Genomic DNA, 18,671 nt, shown 5'->3' with positions numbered 1-18,671 from the left:
ATAACATACTACCGTAATACAGTACATTCATATTCCAAGATCAATTCGCTGCCTCACCACAACAGACCAATAATCACACCCACCCAAACACTTCCTAGTTATGTTCCTTGGTCAGCATAGTATATATACAGAATGCTACGTACTTTTCCTAGGCATATGCAATCTGACAAGAAGAAGAAGAGTTTGGATTTGATATCCCGCTTTATCACTACCCGAAGGAGTCTCAAAGCGGCTAACAATCTCCTTTCTCCCCCCCCCCCACAACAAACACTCTGTGAGGTGAGTGGGGCTGAGAGACTTCAAAGAAGTGTGACTAGCCCAAGGTCACCCAGCAGCTGCATGTGGAGGAGCGAAGACACGAACCCGGTTCCCCAGATTACGAGACTACCGTTCTTAACCACTACACCAAACTGGCTCTCTGTTCCACAAACTGTGGAATATATTGAGAAGCCTTGCCATTGGCCTCATCTAGCTCAGTATGGTCTACTGATGAGCAGTGGGCTCTCTGGGGCTTTTGGGAAGGGGTCTTTACCAGTCTTATGTGGAGGTGCCATGGATTGAACCTGGGAGGCTCTGCATAGCAAATATGTGCTCTATCACTGAATTATGTTGCCAGGATGCCACCAGCAGTCTCCAGATCTCCAGCTGTCTCTCAGGATGCTTCCTATTTGCACCTGTTAAGCAAAGAGGGACTTGTCCACACCGGACTGGACTGTGAACTTGAGTCCAAGATTTCTGGGCAATGCCCTCAACCAGAACCCAGTCATCATTTATTGTTGAGTGAAGTTAGATTTCCTCAACTATGGGAAGATCTGAAAAGCAAAGCAAAACCCAAAACAAATCCAGTGGTGCTGTTTGTATTCCCTTCAGTTAAGGCAGCACCAGAAAGATCTATGCAATCTCAGAGTGAGGTGGGGGCAGGGGGGGGGCGAATCCGGAGTTTGAATGCAGGGTGCAAGGGAAGAAAGGACATTTTTCTCTGCTTCCCCACTTCCAGCCACGCTGAAGACTGGAGAAGGGACCCGCATGAGAATGTGATGGGAGAGGGAGCATGACTTTGCTTTTGAAGGTGGATGAAGATTTGTTTGAGGGGCCACCTTAAGCCTTGTTAAAGCTTGCAAGTGGTTGGAGCAACACTGAATTGGCTCTGGTTTCTGAAACTGTGACTGAATCGTGCATTCATTTTGGGATCCTGCCCTTGTGTGGACCAGTGTGTTGTGTGCACTTGCTACATTATATGTGCAATGAGCCTGCACAACATGCGATTCCTCAGGTTGACTGCAGCCTGCATAACGCAGCAAAAGCTGGTGCTTGACAATTCCTGTAGCACATTGACTTCAGCAGACTGGGCCACATGTGGTGCAGGCCTAGTGCATACTAAGAGTACTATGAGACACTTCCGCTAATCCTTAAGGGAGTCACTGGGCCTAAGAGTCAGACCAAGTTATCCATTCTCATGCCAAACCTATTTGGATTACTTTCATGCTCTCCGATAACCTTGAGATATATATATATATTTCACTCGCTGCATTAATGGTTTCACTGACCTTGTGCAATTGATCTGCATTTTGTTGCCAGTGAGGAGACAGTTTCTTGGTACCTGCCTTCAAGTTGTGTTGTTTGTCAAGGGTTGCAGCTCTCATTACACTGATAAGGCATTCTCCATTTCCTGGATTTCTCTGTCGAGGACTTCCAGAGCACATTTAGGCCACTCTGATTTTTAAAATACATGTACTGGTAATTTTAGGAGCAGACTTTGAATACAATGTTGCCAACATACTGAAGTGCCAAACAAAAAGTGTTAAAGAAATAACAGTCTAAGCCAGAATTTTCATTATCACAATACTCATGTTAGAGCTATGGATAGCTGAGTTGCTATATGAAATATGAAAATCTAATTGTTTTGCACCAAATGCATTTTACAAAATGCATTCATTATATGCCTAGGATAAAAATAGTTCAGTGCTGTTTCTCTTCTGTGCTTTCTTTTGGAGCAAGACTGCTTTTATGGTGGAGTTATTACAACTGGGTGTTTGCAATCAAAATGCTGATCCAGGCAAAATCACCACACAATAATACTAACCCCCACCCAAGGGCTGTTTGAAGTAATAAAATATGGATCAGAATAAAATTAAAGTGCTTCTGTAATGGAAGAATATGAGCTGCAATTCAACTAACTTGAAGGCCCTGGCTTTTATCCCAAATACTGCTAAGCTTTTGAGTAGGAAATAGAATCCAAAGTACTCCATCCTGCAAAGTCTTTTAATTGTGTACCAATACACAATGTAGCATACCTCTGCCCATGGAAATAAAACTTATACAAACTTATAAAGTTCTCCCCAAAGAATCTTGGGAATCATAATATTTATGACAATGCCATTTATTCTCTGAAAGTGATAGCTAGCCTTCTTCACAAGAGTCTTTAGAAAGAGAAAGACAAGCTAAACCTGTCTAAGACTATAGTGCAGATAAGTCCTTGTAGGATTATTCACTGCATGGTTAGTCATTGGCAAAAGATCAAGCTTTGATAGCATAGCATATCTTCATTGCACATTTTGCAAACAATTTGCAAATTATCTGTCCAAAACAGAATTTTACTTTATTGCACTGAACTAACAAACAAACAAACAGCACACAAGAACATCCTAGCTATAGAACAAAATAAGATGGGAAAAGGATGAATTTGTGCTGCTTTCCCCCCACTGAAAGTGCTGCTTCTGCACATAACCTGCAGCAAGTTCCATGTACATCAGGGTCAAAACAAGCTTGAGGCACGATCCAATACAAGCCCCATAAAGCCAGAACTTCTGAAGACTTTCCCATACAGAGCTCACCACAAGGAGACTGAAAACTCACTCAGGGTAGGGGGGAGGAGGAAAGGTTTTGCAAATCCAAAGCCATGGATGTCACCCAAACGTGCTAAGTTGTTTTTCCTCCAACAAAACAAAATCTTAGTTTAATATTGACTCTCAAATGCCAATCCAAATTTCTTTCAGCTGAAGCTGTAATGCAAACCCAAAATTCTGATTCTCACAAGTATTGCTGCCAACTTTCTCTAATTCAAGTTGCCCATCATAACTATTCATTGTGAACTGGGGTTCTGACAGCTAGCAGGAGCATATATTGCAGCCATTTAAAGAGAAAAGGAATGTGTGCATGGCAGAGAAGCCAGAACTGCAGACTACAAAAGTCCTACCTAGATCCTGTTCTAATCTAAGCCATCAGCAAATCCACCTTTATGTCACCAAGTTCTTCCTCAGGAAGGAAGTTCTGCACCACATACCAGGTTGCACACTTGTACAGCAAACTCACTCATACAATGTTTATCGTACTGCCTACATTAGTATCTGCATTTTCAATGTGGCAGTTTTAAAACACTAGGTCTACCTAAAAATTAAGGCATCTCAAACCAGCAACATCTAAGTACCTCAAATGCAACAATTAAGTGCTCCCTTTCAGTAGAGAAAAAAATGACAAAATAATGGGCTCTATATACTGATATCAGTTGTATCCTGTTTGTGTAATATTCTTGCTTTTCAAGGAAAGGAAAAGTTGGCGTCTCAACAGGCAAAATGACTTTCATTTATAACATACAGAATGCACCCAAGCAAATGGTGTTTTGAGTAATTCCAGTGGTTACATATTAATCTGCTGTGGCTGGGTAGAGGCTCAAGAATCTTGTTTTAAAGCCAGAACTGCATGACAGAGAGTTACTCAAGCACTTCAAGAAGAGCCATGGGTGCCCTTTATTAACAGTTGACCTTCCTTGATACACAAAACACTTCTTTCAAAAAACCTTTGTTTCCACCAAAAACACAGAAGCCAATAAACTAATGGGTTCAGCATTATGCTCTAAATATGTCTCTGTAACTAAGAATGTCATACTAGTTTTTAATTTCCCTCCCAGTGTTTCTTAAGAACACACACACCTACATTTTTTTAAAAAAAGCTTAACAGACTAAAGTCCAATGAGAAGGAATTCCTATCTAAATGCAAATCAAGGTACACCAATCTTGAATGCACATATAGTTACAAATGGAACTTTTCCCACCATCTGTGAATGAAACATGCCACAATTTATAGCTTTTGCACATGCTTCCAGTACTTCTCTCTGAAATGGTTATGTCTAAACCACGGTGCTTCCAACTCAAACCGTGCAAGCCTCAAACCCCATCCTACTGTGTAGGAATATACAGTATGTGTTTCAAGTTAAATTGAGAATATAATCGTGAAGCTGAGGCTCCAATACTTTGGCCACCTCATGAGAAGAGAAGACTCCCTGGAAAAGACCCTGATGTTGGGAAAGATTGAGGGCACAAGGAAAAGGGGAACACAGAGGACGAGATGGTTGGACAGTGTTCTCGAAACTACAAACATGAGTCTGACCAAACTGCGGGGGGCAGTGCAAGAAAGGAGTGCCTGGCGTGCACTGGTCCATGGGGTCATGAAGAGTCGGACACGACTAAACAACAACAACAATACTTATTCTTGGATCATCTGGCACTATTGGTTTTGCTCCAGTAATGTCAAGAGATGGAGACAAAGCAAGGGTGGCTCTTCTGCTCAAATGGCAAAGAAAATGACTAATGGTTGCATTGCCCAGGTGAGCTGGATAGGTGGAGTTATCTTTGCACTCATTGGCACCAAAGCTGCCAGCTTCCGGGCCTTGCAGTGATTCAGCCACTCAGCGGTAGCAGCAACCTCCTTCTTCCCATCTTAATCAGCCTGGCAAATGACATGCCTTGTATTTAATCTTATTGTGCAAGGCTTATTTAAGTCTTGAGGTTGTCTTCAGGATGTAGCAGGCATGGGAAGAAGAAGAAGAAGAAGAAGAAGAAGAAGAAGAAGAAGAAGAAGAAGAAGAAGAAGAAGAAGAAGAAGAAGAAGAAGAAGAAGAACCAGAGTCTTGGGCTGGAAGAGCAGAGGAAGGGTACACATAATCTTGAACTTTTTCCATTGCATATCCATTGCAAAACAGTCAAGAAATGTTACAAATCACCGACATTTAGGACACATGCATTTAAGATCCTCTTTACCTTTTGGTTTATTATGAGCCTGAAAAAAGCACGTCAGTCAGTCATGAGAAGTGCCATTCCACTTTCCCCTTGAGAAATGAATCAGCTGTCCATCCCAGTGGCTGGCCTAAGGCAGCACTGCAGGCCCTAGCCAGAACTAAGTTAATTGCAAATCTGCCAAAGGAGTAAACCAGGCAGAGCTGATGTTAATGGCTTCTCGGCAGCATAAAGCAATGGAGCTAATGAGGAAGAGAATGGAACTTCCATTTCCCCCATCACAAAAATTGTAACTGGAGACATGCTTTGTAGAAACATAACTGATTCAAGTGATATACGGTAAATTACAATTAATTGTGTAATCCAGTTTAGGAGGCTGGCAGAGAGTTTTTCCTTTCACTCTGCAACTTGCGGGAGGAAAATGGCCATCTGTTTCATTTATTTAGCAGACATACTGCAGGACGTGAGACTCCTTGTTCTAAAGGGATCCCTGAACAGATTAGTTCTCCCATAGTTTATTTTGCAGCATGCGGCCGTAAAATGTCATTCAGTAAAGTACAAACTCTCTCTTGTGGCTTATATAACGCCTGTGCAGTTCTGAGGTTTGACAAAAGGTGAGTTAACAGTGCACACGATTATCTGTATGACAGCCAAAAGTACTGTTTGAGTAGCCAGAATTTACTTATTAATTAAAACCATTTATATACCGCCTTCCATGTAAACATCACAAGACAGTGTGCAAAAATACATTAAAATAAATAAATTACCATAGTCCCTTCCCACTATGATTCTACATTTCTGTGCCTTTAATAGCAGAAATGAAGCAGGTGGAAGCTGAGTGCTGCGAGGGCATTCCAAAACAAACACCTCCATTCCAGGCCTTCTCTTTGGTCACTGTGAATCTCACCCTAGATCAAGGGTGGGTTACTTGCAACCCTATCTCCACATAGAGCCCTCTATCAAATTTCACATACAGTAGGTGGCAAAGTGGGAGGAGAGGGAGAAACCTCTGGTTCTGTGAGGACTAGGGATTAAAGACCATTTCCAAAGAGCATTACTAAACTAAAATTTCCATGAGTCCTTGGACGGAGCCCTGACAGTTCAGTTATTATGTTAATTACCCACCCTTCACCCTAAGGTGCCACGCTGGTTAAAACAATTATATCCATTTGTGGTGCAGACAACCTGCCCATGTTCCAAAGTGTGTTGTATACTACCGTCAAACCACGTATGGACACATCTCATTTTAAGGAAATGATCAGTGAAGCGTTATTTAAGCATCACTGGAGTGAATCGGGATTATGCAGAAGCAGCACTTGGCCAAAGGACACACATTCAGCCAGGCTGCTATAAGTGACTAAAGGACTGCAGAGCAAGGCCACATCCCTAGTGCAAAACAATCAAAATTATCAACAGGTTGATTTTATCCTTGCCCTCAGTTCCAACTGAAAACATGACAGTGATGAATCTGAAATAATAACTATTTTGAGTTCACATCAGTCATTTAACGCAGAGGAAACATTTTCCAACCCACTGCCGAGACGTTCTCCAATATTATTATGACTCAGCTGCCCCAAAGCATCTCTTTTCCAAGGGCCAAACCTAGCCCGTTGCAGGTTTTTGTTTTTGTTTTTTTGTAAAATGCAGACTGTTTTTAAAACAATCTTATGCCTCCTGCTTCCCAATGGCTTAGCTGGGGTGGCATTGAGTATGGACAGAGAGCAGTTCCCATTGAGCAGAATCAGGCAGTGAAAGCAAATATTACTGGACAACGTAGGCAAAGCCACCATTTCATTCTCAGTACACGACATCATCTGTGGAATGGGATAATGCACATTAAAAAAAACCCCAGGAACTTCATTCTCCATGTGGCTTAGTAACAGAGCAATCATAACCATACCTACTTTGAAGTAAGTCATACTGAATTCAATGGGGCTTACTATGAGGTAAGGGGGCTGAGGACTGCAGTCTAAAACAGTAAGCTTTGAATCAGCAAGACCTCTGTCATAAACTCTTAAGGGCAGCTTCTACACTGAGCATTTTTACCTATGGAAGTCACACTTCCTTCACTCTAATTTTCAGAGGGATCTGTAGTGATAAAAGCATCCTCCTCCCATCTTTTCCCTGTTCAGCTTCTTTATTTCCTCCAGAGTTCAGAAAATCTGTTTGTTCTCTTTACATGATGGAACAGCTATGCAATTTCCTCAGGTGTAGATGAACCATCACACAATTGTTCCAGCCTATACAGACCAACAGTGGCCTGAAAAGACTGTACAGTGGTACCTTGGTTTACGAACTTAATCTGTTCTGGAAGTCCGTTCTTAAACCAAGGCGTGCTTTCCCATAGCAGCAGGGGACTCAATTTACAAATGGAAGACACTCAACAGGAAGTGAAACCTGTTCTTACAAGGCAAAGTTCACAAACCAAAACACCTACTTCCGGGTTTGCAGCATTCTTAATCCAAGTTGTTCATAAACTAAGCTGTTCTGTTTGGAGGGCAGCAGTGGGGGAAAGAGCACTGCACCTTCTTGCCCCGCCCCAGCATGGTCTAAGTGATGCCCCTCCCAAAAAACATTTGGACTGGGAAAACGTGGGCTGATCACAACAGAATGCTATTTGTATTCTGAAACTGCCTTGGCCGTGCTGGTCAATTATCTCCGGAGAGCTAGGGACAAAAGTGAGAGCTGTTTCCTAGTTCTGCTGGATCTCTCAGCGGCCTTTGACACCATTGACCATAACATCCTTCTGGACTGTCTAGAGGGGCTGGGAGCTGGGGGCACTGTTATACAGTGGTTCCGCTCCTTTCTCTGGGGCCGTGTCCAGAAAGTGGTGTTGGGGGATGAGTGCTCAGACCCCTGGGTCTCACTTGTGGGGTGCCTCAGGGTTCTGTTCTCTCCCCCATGAAGCCGCTGGGAGAGATCATCAGGGGGTTTGGGCTGGGTGTTCATCAGTATGCAGATGACACCCAGCTCTACCTCTCTTTTAAATCAGAACCAATGAAGGCGGGTGAAGGTCCTGTGTGAGTGCCTGGAGGCGGTTGGAGGATGGATGGCGGCTAACAGATTGAGGTTGAATCCTGACAAGACAGAAGTACTGTTTTGGGGGGATGGGGCGGCGGGTGTGGGGGACTCCCTGGTCCTGAATGGGGTCACTGTGCCCCTGAAGGACCAGGTGCGCAGCTGTCCATGGAGGCACAGGTTAATTCTGTGTCCAGGGCGGCTGTCTACCAGCTTCATCTGGTACGCAGGCTGAGACCCTACCTGCCCACAGATTGTCTCGCCAGAGTGGTGCATGCTCTGGTTACCTCCCGCTTGGACTACTGCAATGCGCTCTACATGGGGCTACCTTTGAAGGTGACCTGGAAACTGCAATTAATCCAAAATGCGGCAGCTATACTGGTGACTGGGAGTGGCCGCTGGGACCACATAACACTGGTCCTGAGAGATCTACACTGGCTCCCAGTACGTTTCTGAGCACAGTTCAAAGTGTTGGTACTGACCTTTAAAGCCCTAAACAGCCTCGGTCCTGTATACCTGAAGGAGCATCTCCACCCCCATCGTTCAGCCCGGACACTGAGATCCAGCGCCGAGGGCCTTCTGGCGGTTCCCTCGCTGTGAGAAGTGAGGTTACAGGGAACCAGGCAGAGGGCCTTCTCGGTAGTGGCGCCCACCCTGTGGAACGCCCTCCCAGCAGATGTCAAGGCAATAAGCAACTATTTTACTTTTAAAAGACAACTGAAGGAGGCCCTGTTTAGGGAAGTTTTTAATGTTTGATGCTGTATTGTTTTTAATATTTGGTTGGAAGCCGCCCAGAGTGGCTGGGGAAACCCAGCCAGATGGGTGGGGTATAAATAATTTATTATTATTATTATTATTATTATTATTATTATTCCAAAAGAGGTTGCTAGATGAGGTCCAAAAAGAGGTCTAGATGAGGTTGCTAGATGAGGTTGCTAGATGAGGTCCAAAAGAGGTCTAGATGAGGTTGCTACTGCACTTCCTGTTTAAAGCAGAGGAGCAATGACCAGGCATTGCCTGGAAACAGTCAGTCAGGTTGTGCAACCATAGCAGAAGAGGAATGACTGCTAGAAAGAACACAGAGAAAAGAAACACTATGCTGCATGTGCAGTAGCACAACCGGGTGCCTTCACTTGCCTCAGCTGCAAAAAAACCCATCTCTCCCATATCGGTCTCTACAGCCACAGCAGGCGCTATAACCTTCCAACAGTTTAACTTCACCCCCAAAGGCAAACTCCTCCACTGTCTCCTGAGGCAGACGGATGCCAACCATGCTAAATCATCCATGTCTGTAAGCACCCTAAGTAACCTGGATCAGCTCAGTTCCCCTCTAGCCCAGCATCCTGTTCTCATTTTGGCCAACGCAGATGCCTGTGGGAAATCCACATGCAGGATTCGAACACAAAAGCCACTCTCCCAATGTGTGATTCCCAGCAACTGGTACCAGTATTTGGAGACCTGCCATGCCATGTCCCCCAACCTCCCATGTCATGTCTCCTTTGGCCTTTAGACAAGCTGCTGTCTCTCGGCCCAGGCCTATATCTGGAGAGGCTACTGATCTACCATCCAGGGTCATTGTAAGAAGACCTGGGAAAGTCTCCTGGAGTCCTGCAAGCCAACCTCCCTAACAAAGGAAAAATGGACCACTGTGCTGCTAGAGGAAGCATTCGGATCATTGTCCCTCTTATTCCATGTCTACTTAGTTACTGTGCCTGGTGAAAAATTTATGAAGCCCTAGTCATAAGATGTTTTCAGACAGACGTACTTAACTGCCAGCCCTTCACTAACTGCAGCAGCTTTCACACCAGCATTTATAATGTCAACGGAGAGTTTTATTTCAGCATTTATTGCTGGCTATGGTCCACTGAGATCCATTAGAGTGTGGAGCAATCTCCCTCAGGAAAGTGGTGGCTAGCCGAGGGCCTCTGAAACCAGACTGGGCAAAATGCTATTTTTAAGGAATCGATGGCAAGTCAGACACTGGCCACTGCCCAAGGAGAAGAGCTTGCAGCTGCTCCTAAATCCCCTTTTGTGATATATTTACTGGGGCGTAAATATATCATGGCTGAGTCACAGAAACTTCTTGGCACAACTTGCTAAATCATGTTTGCCCACCTGAACACTGGAATGCTGGGCCTACAGTACAATGACAGCACACATTCTCCCTTTCCCTCAAGGCACCAAATTTCTTCCCAAGAAGTGCCAGATTCAGGCTCAGGTACTTTCCTTTCCTGCTGCAGTCTCCATGTGGAACTCTGGGATATGCAGAGGTGGTGGAAAGAGGAGGTTTTTTGAGGGCAGGGTTGTACCTCGTGTCCTTGGCCTCTGTTATCAGAAAGATGTGAGGCATCATTCCGAATGCATGGTGACTGGGAGTTAATTGTCATTAAAATAAAATAAAATAAAGCAGTGAAGAGTTTGCTTGTTTACCTTGCTTCTCCCAAACCCTGTGCCTGAGAATGGACCATATTTGCAGATTGCCCAATCTTGGGACTCTGACTTAGTCTGCAGCCTTGGAGGCCCATTGGATGGGTGCACAAGCAGGACTTTAGACACCAGGGGCAAATATGACTTGCCTAGAGCCAGCCTTTCTTCAGTGATATGGCCACAAACAATATGTTTGAAATCACAAAGTGTTTTTTTGTGTGCAAAGTCACTTCCAGGTGAAGCTTGAAAAGCTTAAGAGCGTATGTAATAAATGCATATATTTATGCATGTCAGAGGAAAGCATGCGATTCACCACTAGGGTCCAGGAGCTGCCATGAAATCAAAGACCCAAAAGCTCTCTTACATTCTGTGTTCATCTCTTTAAGTGAGAAAAGGAATGGGCAGTTGCTAGAAAAGCAGAGGTCACAGCAAAAAGGTTGAGGGAAATGGAAGGATGGAGTCAGGCATGAGAGGAAGAGACAAGGAGAGGAAAAAGGAACTATTTCTGAAGGCACAGAAAATGCAAAGGGGGAAAACTATAATCACCCTCTGTATTAAAACAAAAAAAACACCCATACACAACCCTATCAAATCTTACGTGAAATGATTGGTAGAATGTTTTCCAATGCATGCACAAGAAACTTGGTTGGGCTGATAGAAGGGGGATGGGTGGGAATGCAAGGTCATCTTACACATTAGCTTTCTGACTTTATGGCTGCAGCCAGGACACACTTCCAGGTACTCTACAGCTTTTTTTCCAGGGCTGGTGGAGCTCTCTCATGCGCACATGACAAATGGCTATTAAAACAGGTGATTACTACAACAGGGCCTTTTGGGTGGTGGCACTACAGCTTTCTGGAAAAGACCCTGATGTTGGGAAAGATTGAGGGTACAAGGAAAAGGGGACGACAGAGGACGAGATGGTTGGACAGTGTTCTCGAAGCTACCAACATGAGTCTGACCAAACTGTGGGAGGAAGTGGAAGACAGGAGTGCCTGGCGCGCTTTGGTCCACGGGGTCACGAAGAGTCGGACATGACAACAACAACTACAACTTTGGAGGGCTTTATGCAGTTCCACGTTTATTTAGCGCTGCTGCTTTTAGTTGTGCTGAGTTTACTGAAAATTCTAACTGCATTGTTAGCTCTGTGCACCATTTTGCAAGTCTGGCTGCAGGGGCTGGCACTGCTGGGTCCCTGCCAAGACCTACATCCCCGCAGGAGGTCCAATTCTATCCCCTGGATCCTTGTGGCTCTGCTGTTCCTCCACTTGGCTATTGCTGCCTGCTTATCTGCTCTCTTTGACCAGATAAATAAAGTACGTTTAAAAAATTCTCAACCACCTTTAATTAAAGTGTTCCAGGGAGATGTACAATAATATTTACAATAGCAGAAAAAGCCCCTGGAACTGGGCATCCTTTTTAAAATGGCAGATTTTAAACTTACACACCACCCACACCATAAAGCTTCAGAGAAAGGAATGAAGAGAACAGTCTCCCTCTCCCTCTCCCTCTCCCTCTCTCACACACACCAGGCAAAACGGAAGCAAAGGAAACTTGCCTCCCCCATTACCTTCACAACCTCTCTGCATTCCACTCACACTTGGTAATGTGACACTAAGGAAGAGTTAAGTCACCATCCTCCAGCTACTGTTTGAAGGTCAGGCAGTTCAAATAACAAGAAGTCAAAGTACAAATTGTTGTCTTATAGATGTTTCTCTCTCTCATGTTGTGTGTGTGTGTGTGTGTGTGTGTGTGTGTGTGTGTGTGTGTGTGTGTAGTAGTTGTATGTCTTCCTACTAAACACAGCTGGCCTAACCTTTTGTTGAAGGAATCCAGCTAACCTTGGACTCTTTATCTGGAAAATTGCTTTGGACTCCCTACTAGGGACAGATACATAAACACACACTTTCCCATAAAATCAAGCAGTTGCTACTTTGCAACCAGGGGGTTTGCAAGACAGCATTAAAATTACCTTTAAGCAGGGCAATTCTCTCGCCAGGTTCTGCCATAGTCATTCTGCCCAAGCTTTATCTACTCCAGATGTGCCAGACAACAGATCAGCATTAGGAAAGGAGTAGGCAGGGGCAGCCAGGGCTGCTATGTCACTTTAAAGCTAGAAACCTCTGGGTTGCAACCCTTACCCCAATTGCAAGGATGCCTGTTCCAGCTCTGATTTAACAAGCAACTCTGTCTGCCAGGTTGTTGCATTAAAAAAAAAATATTGGCTATGTTCCTGTGCCTTAACAACAGCCTGACATACAGAAATGCTGCAAGTAAACCTACTCCCAGCACTCAGCTTCCACCTGCTTCATTTCTGCTGTTAAAGGCACAGAAACATAGAATCACAGTGGGAAGGGACCCCAAGGGTCATCTAGTCCAACCCCCTGCAATACAGGAACCTCAGCTAAAGCATCAAATGCAGATGGCCATCCAATCTCTGCTTAGAAACCTCCAAGGAAGGAAAGTCCACCACCTCTCGTGAGAGTCTGTTCCACTGCTGAACAGCTCTTACTGAGAAAGTTCTTCCTCATGTTTAGTCGGAATCTCCTTTCTTGCAACTTTAAGCCATTGGTTCGAGTCCTGCCCTCCAGGGCAGAAGAAAACAAGCATGCTTCCTCCTCCATGTGACAGCCCTTAAGATATTTGGAGATACAAAGAGACAGAAGCATTTCAGTTTCTGTGGAACTACAGGCAATGACCATTTTACACGGGGCTTACATTCCAAGGCACCGTGGGTTTAAGTGAAATCGCGTATATTGGGGACGCCCATAGAAAAAGCCTGTGAACACCCTCTGGAAACCCCAGAAAAACCCTTTAAAAAACCAACAGCACTTACCAGATGTCAAACTCCACCACAGTTGTTCCCTCCAAACCTCCTTTCTCAAACTCCAACTCTCCACAGGCCTCAATGGTTGGTGCAAGGGCTTTGGGGATTATGTACTTGCAAAGGGTCGTGGGACTGCTAGGTGCTGTTTTCACACCGTTTTTGCCCTTTCCACACTTTTAAAGGGCCGCTGTTGCCCTTTCCCCCGGTCACTTCCTGGTTCGCGGCAATGCGCGTGTACACGACCACACACACATTGAATGAGTGTAAAATGGTCATTGCCTGTACTTATAGCAATGGGAAATAAAGTATGAAAATTAGAAAGCATAAAGTATGTCCAGTTGGTGAAGGGTGATGGAATCTCAGCTGGGGGGTTTCGGGTCAAACCAATTAAATTTGCCTTTCTGGGCTGTGACCAGGGGCTCACTTTTTACCTTTACATCATCTGATGCTGAGGTAGCTTCTGCTGCCAGTGTCCCCCCCATTTCTGAAATCTTCCTCTTCTCCCATCAACACATATAGGGAGCTAATGTCAGGTAAAGGATACAAGCCACAGCTGCTAAGCATTTTGCTGTATGGGTGGATTTAAAGGCAGAGGAGGAAATCTGCAGGTTGCAACCTGAGCATGTAGACAGCAGGTGTGTTATTCTCTGTCAGAGGAACCCAAGGCCTAACATAGAAAGGCTGCAAAGGATATGCGATGCAAGGCTTATAAATCATGGTTTCTCCGCCACTGTCAGACTTGCCGGCTATCTTATGCAGCCACGCTCCAGAAAATAGGAAGAGTTATTGAGCCAATGAAAGATGTGATAAGTACAGTACACAGGCAGGGGCAAGCTATCCATCTCCCAGGCATCTCAGTTTCCTGTGTCTAAGCCGTTTTATAATAACAATAATAATAATAGTAATAATAATAATAATATTGTTCTGATGGACAGTCTCATATGTAAATATGGATGCTAAAAGAAAACATCCAAGGATCCTGTTTCCATACTATGATGGTTTTCTCAAACAAGCTCCCAGCAAACTTTCCTGCTGCTGTAAAGAAAGTTTGGGGGGGGGGGTCAAATGGGATATTGTTCACAGGAAAATTATTCCTGAACCTGTACCTTTAACAGCAGTCACATGCAGAGAAATTTAGCAGGTGAATGTTTTTACCCACCATTTATCTCCACGGTGGAAAAAGGTTTCTGTGCATTAGGCTGCCATCAGAAGCACAGAAACAGGGCAGTTTGAAAGGGGGAGGGGGAGGGGAAATGCTGGTGATCCTAGAGGTTAAGAGATAATAGTATTTCAATCTGCAGAGTCTATTGCACCACATATAAGTATTAGCAAATGCATCAATATTGCTGAAATATCTGAGGACCCATTGGCTCTCAAAGACACACCTTCTAAGTGAAGTATTTCCCTGAACCTGAGCTTTCTGATTTAATGTTTTGATTGTTATGCTTTTTCACAGCCTTGTTTTATTGTATATTTTAAATACAGATCTTTTTATGTTTCGATGGAATTGCTTTATTCTCTATTTCAATTATGTGCGGATATTGAACACTTGATTTTATACATGTAAACTGCTTTGAACCTATTTTGGTATGCAAGCGTTATATAACTAAATACACAGTGCTGACATTAATCAAAAGTAAAGGGGTATGTCGCAATTGTCAGATTTGAATAATGACATATTGAAAGTAGTTTCAGAAAAGCGGACTCACAGGAGACACCAAAAGAGGAGCAGTATGCAAAAGCATGACGTAGGACTGGAGACTATTTAGTGCAAAACAATCGCTGCGAGTTGGAGTAAACAGTAAACCAAGTAATTAAGGTTAGAACAAGATTGCGGAGTAGAAATTTAGATGTAAAGGAGAAAAATATGGAAGCAGCATGAAATTTTTAGGAAGAGATCATGGTGATAGGAAGCACCCGCCATTCCTATGGTTGGGAATATACTGTTGCACACCACCCCAATCTCAGAATAGTGTGAGATTCCAGGCACTTACCCAGGGTTTGTGTTTCCTTCGGAATAAGGGATAGTGGAAAATGTGGTGTCTTTATAATATATGGTTTATTTACACACATATATACAGCCTGACCCTATGGTGGAGAGGTTCACAGCATTAGCAGCCCAAGAGGATATTGTTTCTCTAATAGCCACAGCCTTGGATTTGAACAGAAATCAAACATACCTCCCCCCCCCCTCTCTCTGGCTTCTACTTGCTTCTTTCCAGCTTCTAGCTCACATCATTCCCATGTCTCTGATTTCAACTCTGCCTCTGTCCTTCTAGCTTCCCACGAATTGAAGGAGGCCCCCCCCACCCATTTGTCATCTCGCACAGAGCCCCTTTCTTTGTTCCCTTTAATGGCTCATCACCTCACCAGGAAGCTAGCCTGGCTATTAAAAATTAGAAGGGGGTCCAGACATTAGCCCACCCCTCCCCAAACTCATAGCAGTACTAACTGACCCCAGATATAGGGAGGTGGCAAAACCAAATGATAGAAAATATTTTGGGTAATAGGAATGGGATAGGTAAGGCCTAGTAGGAAATAGCAATTGGGAAGGATCTTCTCACCCTAGACTAGGTGTGCACAGGAGATAATAAAAAATGGCACACAGCTTTCAAGCTCCATATGGGTTACTTAGTGCTTGGGGATGGACGGGTTTCTTGCAAAGGATGCTGAATTTGGCAGACCTTAATCTGATCCACCCAGGCACTTCTTATGCTCTTAAGAAAGAACACATACATATTTAGGATCAGTTAGCACAGATTAGTTATGCCTCAGCTACCCTGACTACTTTATTGGCACATTTAACACACCTTGGTGGCGAATTCTAGCTTTATAAAAAGTAGACCACAGAAGACTGGTCAGCCCACCTCTTACCTTGAAAGGTAACACCCCCTGCTATTGTCTCCCCATCTCTTTCTCACCAAGTTTTAGTACTTAACTTAGGTGTCCTATTTTGTGTTATTGTCCTGTTGGCATGGCCTGGGACAAATGCTGACGTAACACCTTAAGACAGAAGGGAGACCTCTGAGTATTCATATTATATTGCTGTTCTGGTCCAAGTCAAGTTTGATCATTGTGACTAAGACTATGTTGTTTTAACTTAGCTGTTTTGGGCTTGTTGAGGAAAGACTGGGTATAAATTAATGCAGGGCTAGAAAGTCAAAGGTCTGACATAAGGTTTTCACGTGGCCAGAGGTGGAGGTTGAGCACATCTGGAAAAACTTTCTGGCAGCAAGAGCCATTCAACAGTGGAGCTGTCTCCCTCAGGAGGTTGTGGACTCTCCTTCCATTGAGTTTCTAAGCAGAGATTGGATGGCCATCTGCATTACAGGGGGTTGGACTAGATGATCCTTGGTATCCCTTCCAACTCTGCAATTCTCTGTTGTTTGATTGCCATATTGTGATCAAATTGTGTACTTAGATCAGCAGCTCATGTCAAAGGTGAATGGTTTGAAAAACTCACCATCACTCAGGAAGGCTGATAGAAGAATAATCTATCAACTGAATCACCAAGCTATATTTCATACATCCGATCCCCAAATGAGTAATTTCTTCTTCCTATGAAAGTTGCCAGTTGACTTTCACACTCAGAGGCTCTGCAGTGGCCATTCAGGAGTGTTTCCCTACCAAAGTCAACTACTATTTCATACTGGCATGTAAGCAAAGTATACAGTGACCTGATGTGATTGATGTTAGAATGAGCTGAGGTCAAAGTATTAGTTTAGTCATCAGTGGCTTCTTGCCAGCCACATCTAACTGCACGACTCACAGCAGCACATATCAGCTACCTTTGCTCTAGTTCCCATTAGTCATCTCTTTACGTAAATTCCATAAATCTACAGGTGCTTAATACAGCTGCCAGACTGCAAGCCAGATTGATGCTAACCCTTTAAATTCCCAAGTTAAGTGTGAGATTCTGCAACCCATTTTCCTCTACCCCCCCTCTCCCTCTCTCCCTGTCTCTCTCTCTGTGTCTCTCTCTCTCTGTCTCTCTCTCTCCTGTAGCAGGTAGAAGGTTGGCCTGTCTTCACATTTTTCTCTGAAAAATGCAGGCTTTAAATGTTTGTTACTGTTTGTTACTTCTAAGCTTCAGCAAAAGTACTGTATATTGGCTATGGGTGAGGTCTTATATCTGAATTTAGAATTTAGAACACAGTGTATTGCCTACCCCTGAGAAAAGAGCTTACGGCTATTGATACCATAAACAAGACTGATGGGTGTTCACAGCTAGAATCCTATACAGGATTAAGCAGAATAAGCTGGTCTGAGGAAGGAACTCAAGTAACCAGAACAGCTTTATCTTCAAACAGAAAACTGCATCCTACAAATTAAACACTGTATCCTATTGAAGACAATGGTGCCAATAATTAGTTGCTATTTATAATGGCTGATGGCTAACTACTCAGTGTGCAAGTTAAAATTTAGGCACACCTTCTGAAAACATAAAACTAAAACAAACTCTACTCATGCTCACTCATTTCATCTCACTAGTCTCACTGAGATTAGTGGGGCTAACTCCCAAGCAAACCTGCAGAGATTGCAGAATTGAGAAGCCACTGGTTCAAACCTCATCTCTACCTTCGACTCATTAGGAGGCCTTAGACAAGACATCAGCCTCAGTTCTCACCCCAACTGAAATATAGTGATAACTGTCAGACTTAAGCACCTTGCAGAATTATCAAAAGGATTATAAGAACATAATCCATGTTATGCACTTGGGCACTTAGAAGCACCCTGTTAATCCTAAAATGCGCACAGGAGTTCGCTTTTCTTACAGAGAAATTAAACGGTCCATACTTACGGCTTTTGAGGTAGCACACGGGGTGGAGGTGGGGGGTTTGGCCACACTTTGTCCAGGAGGGAGGCTCGGTCTCTGGCCTGTATCTGGGGGGGAAGAGGATGTGTGAATCCGTGTTTCTAGCCTCTCTGGTTCATGTTTGTAGGATTCAAGTGGATACGTTGGCTGCTTGATCACTTGTGTCGGGGTCGAGGGAGAGGAGGAGAGACCAGAGGCTATAAACAAAACAAAACAAAAAGATGCAGATCATTAAATATTGGTATACCAATGGGGTGAGGAATGGCTTAAGCCAGGGGTGTCAAACTCAAATTCATCGGGGGCCGCATCAGCAGTTTGGTCACCCTCAAAGGGCCGGTTGTATCTGTAGGACTATGTGTCCACTCTTTATTATCATAAATTATTGTCACTGCATTCAATTATTACTGTTTTTTGTAATAATGTAAGTAATAACTAGCTCTGAAAGCAGAAACATAGTCAGAATAATGGCAAGTAGATATTTAAATGTACAATTATTGTACAATTTATTGAAAAATGATTTTTGGTAACTGCACCGGGTGGTGGAGGCTCACTAGGGTTTCATGCAGGACCT

General features: G+C 43.8%; 1 protein-coding gene across 8 annotated transcripts in view; it reads right to left on the bottom strand.

The window, feature by feature from the left end:
* Positions 1-18,671, bottom strand: part of PRKAG2 (protein kinase AMP-activated non-catalytic subunit gamma 2) — a 185,738-nt gene that overhangs the window by 39,301 nt on the left and 127,766 nt on the right. For all 8 annotated transcript variants that reach the window (XR_015946316.1, XR_015946315.1, XR_015946314.1 and 5 more), the window contains one exon: positions 18,086-18,297. Coding sequence is in view for 3 of the 8 variants with exons in the window: in XM_035129352.3 (XP_034985243.1) it covers positions 18,086-18,297 (212 nt within the window). In the remaining 5 variants the exon portion in view is untranslated. The remainder of the gene's footprint in view (positions 1-18,085; positions 18,298-18,671) is intronic.

This window comes from Zootoca vivipara, chromosome 11 (genome assembly GCF_965207765.1).
Source record: "Zootoca vivipara chromosome 11, rZooViv2.hap1.1, whole genome shotgun sequence".
Lineage (NCBI taxonomy): Eukaryota > Metazoa > Chordata > Lepidosauria > Squamata > Lacertidae > Zootoca > Zootoca vivipara.
This window is presented reverse-complemented; position numbering and strand designations above follow the sequence as displayed.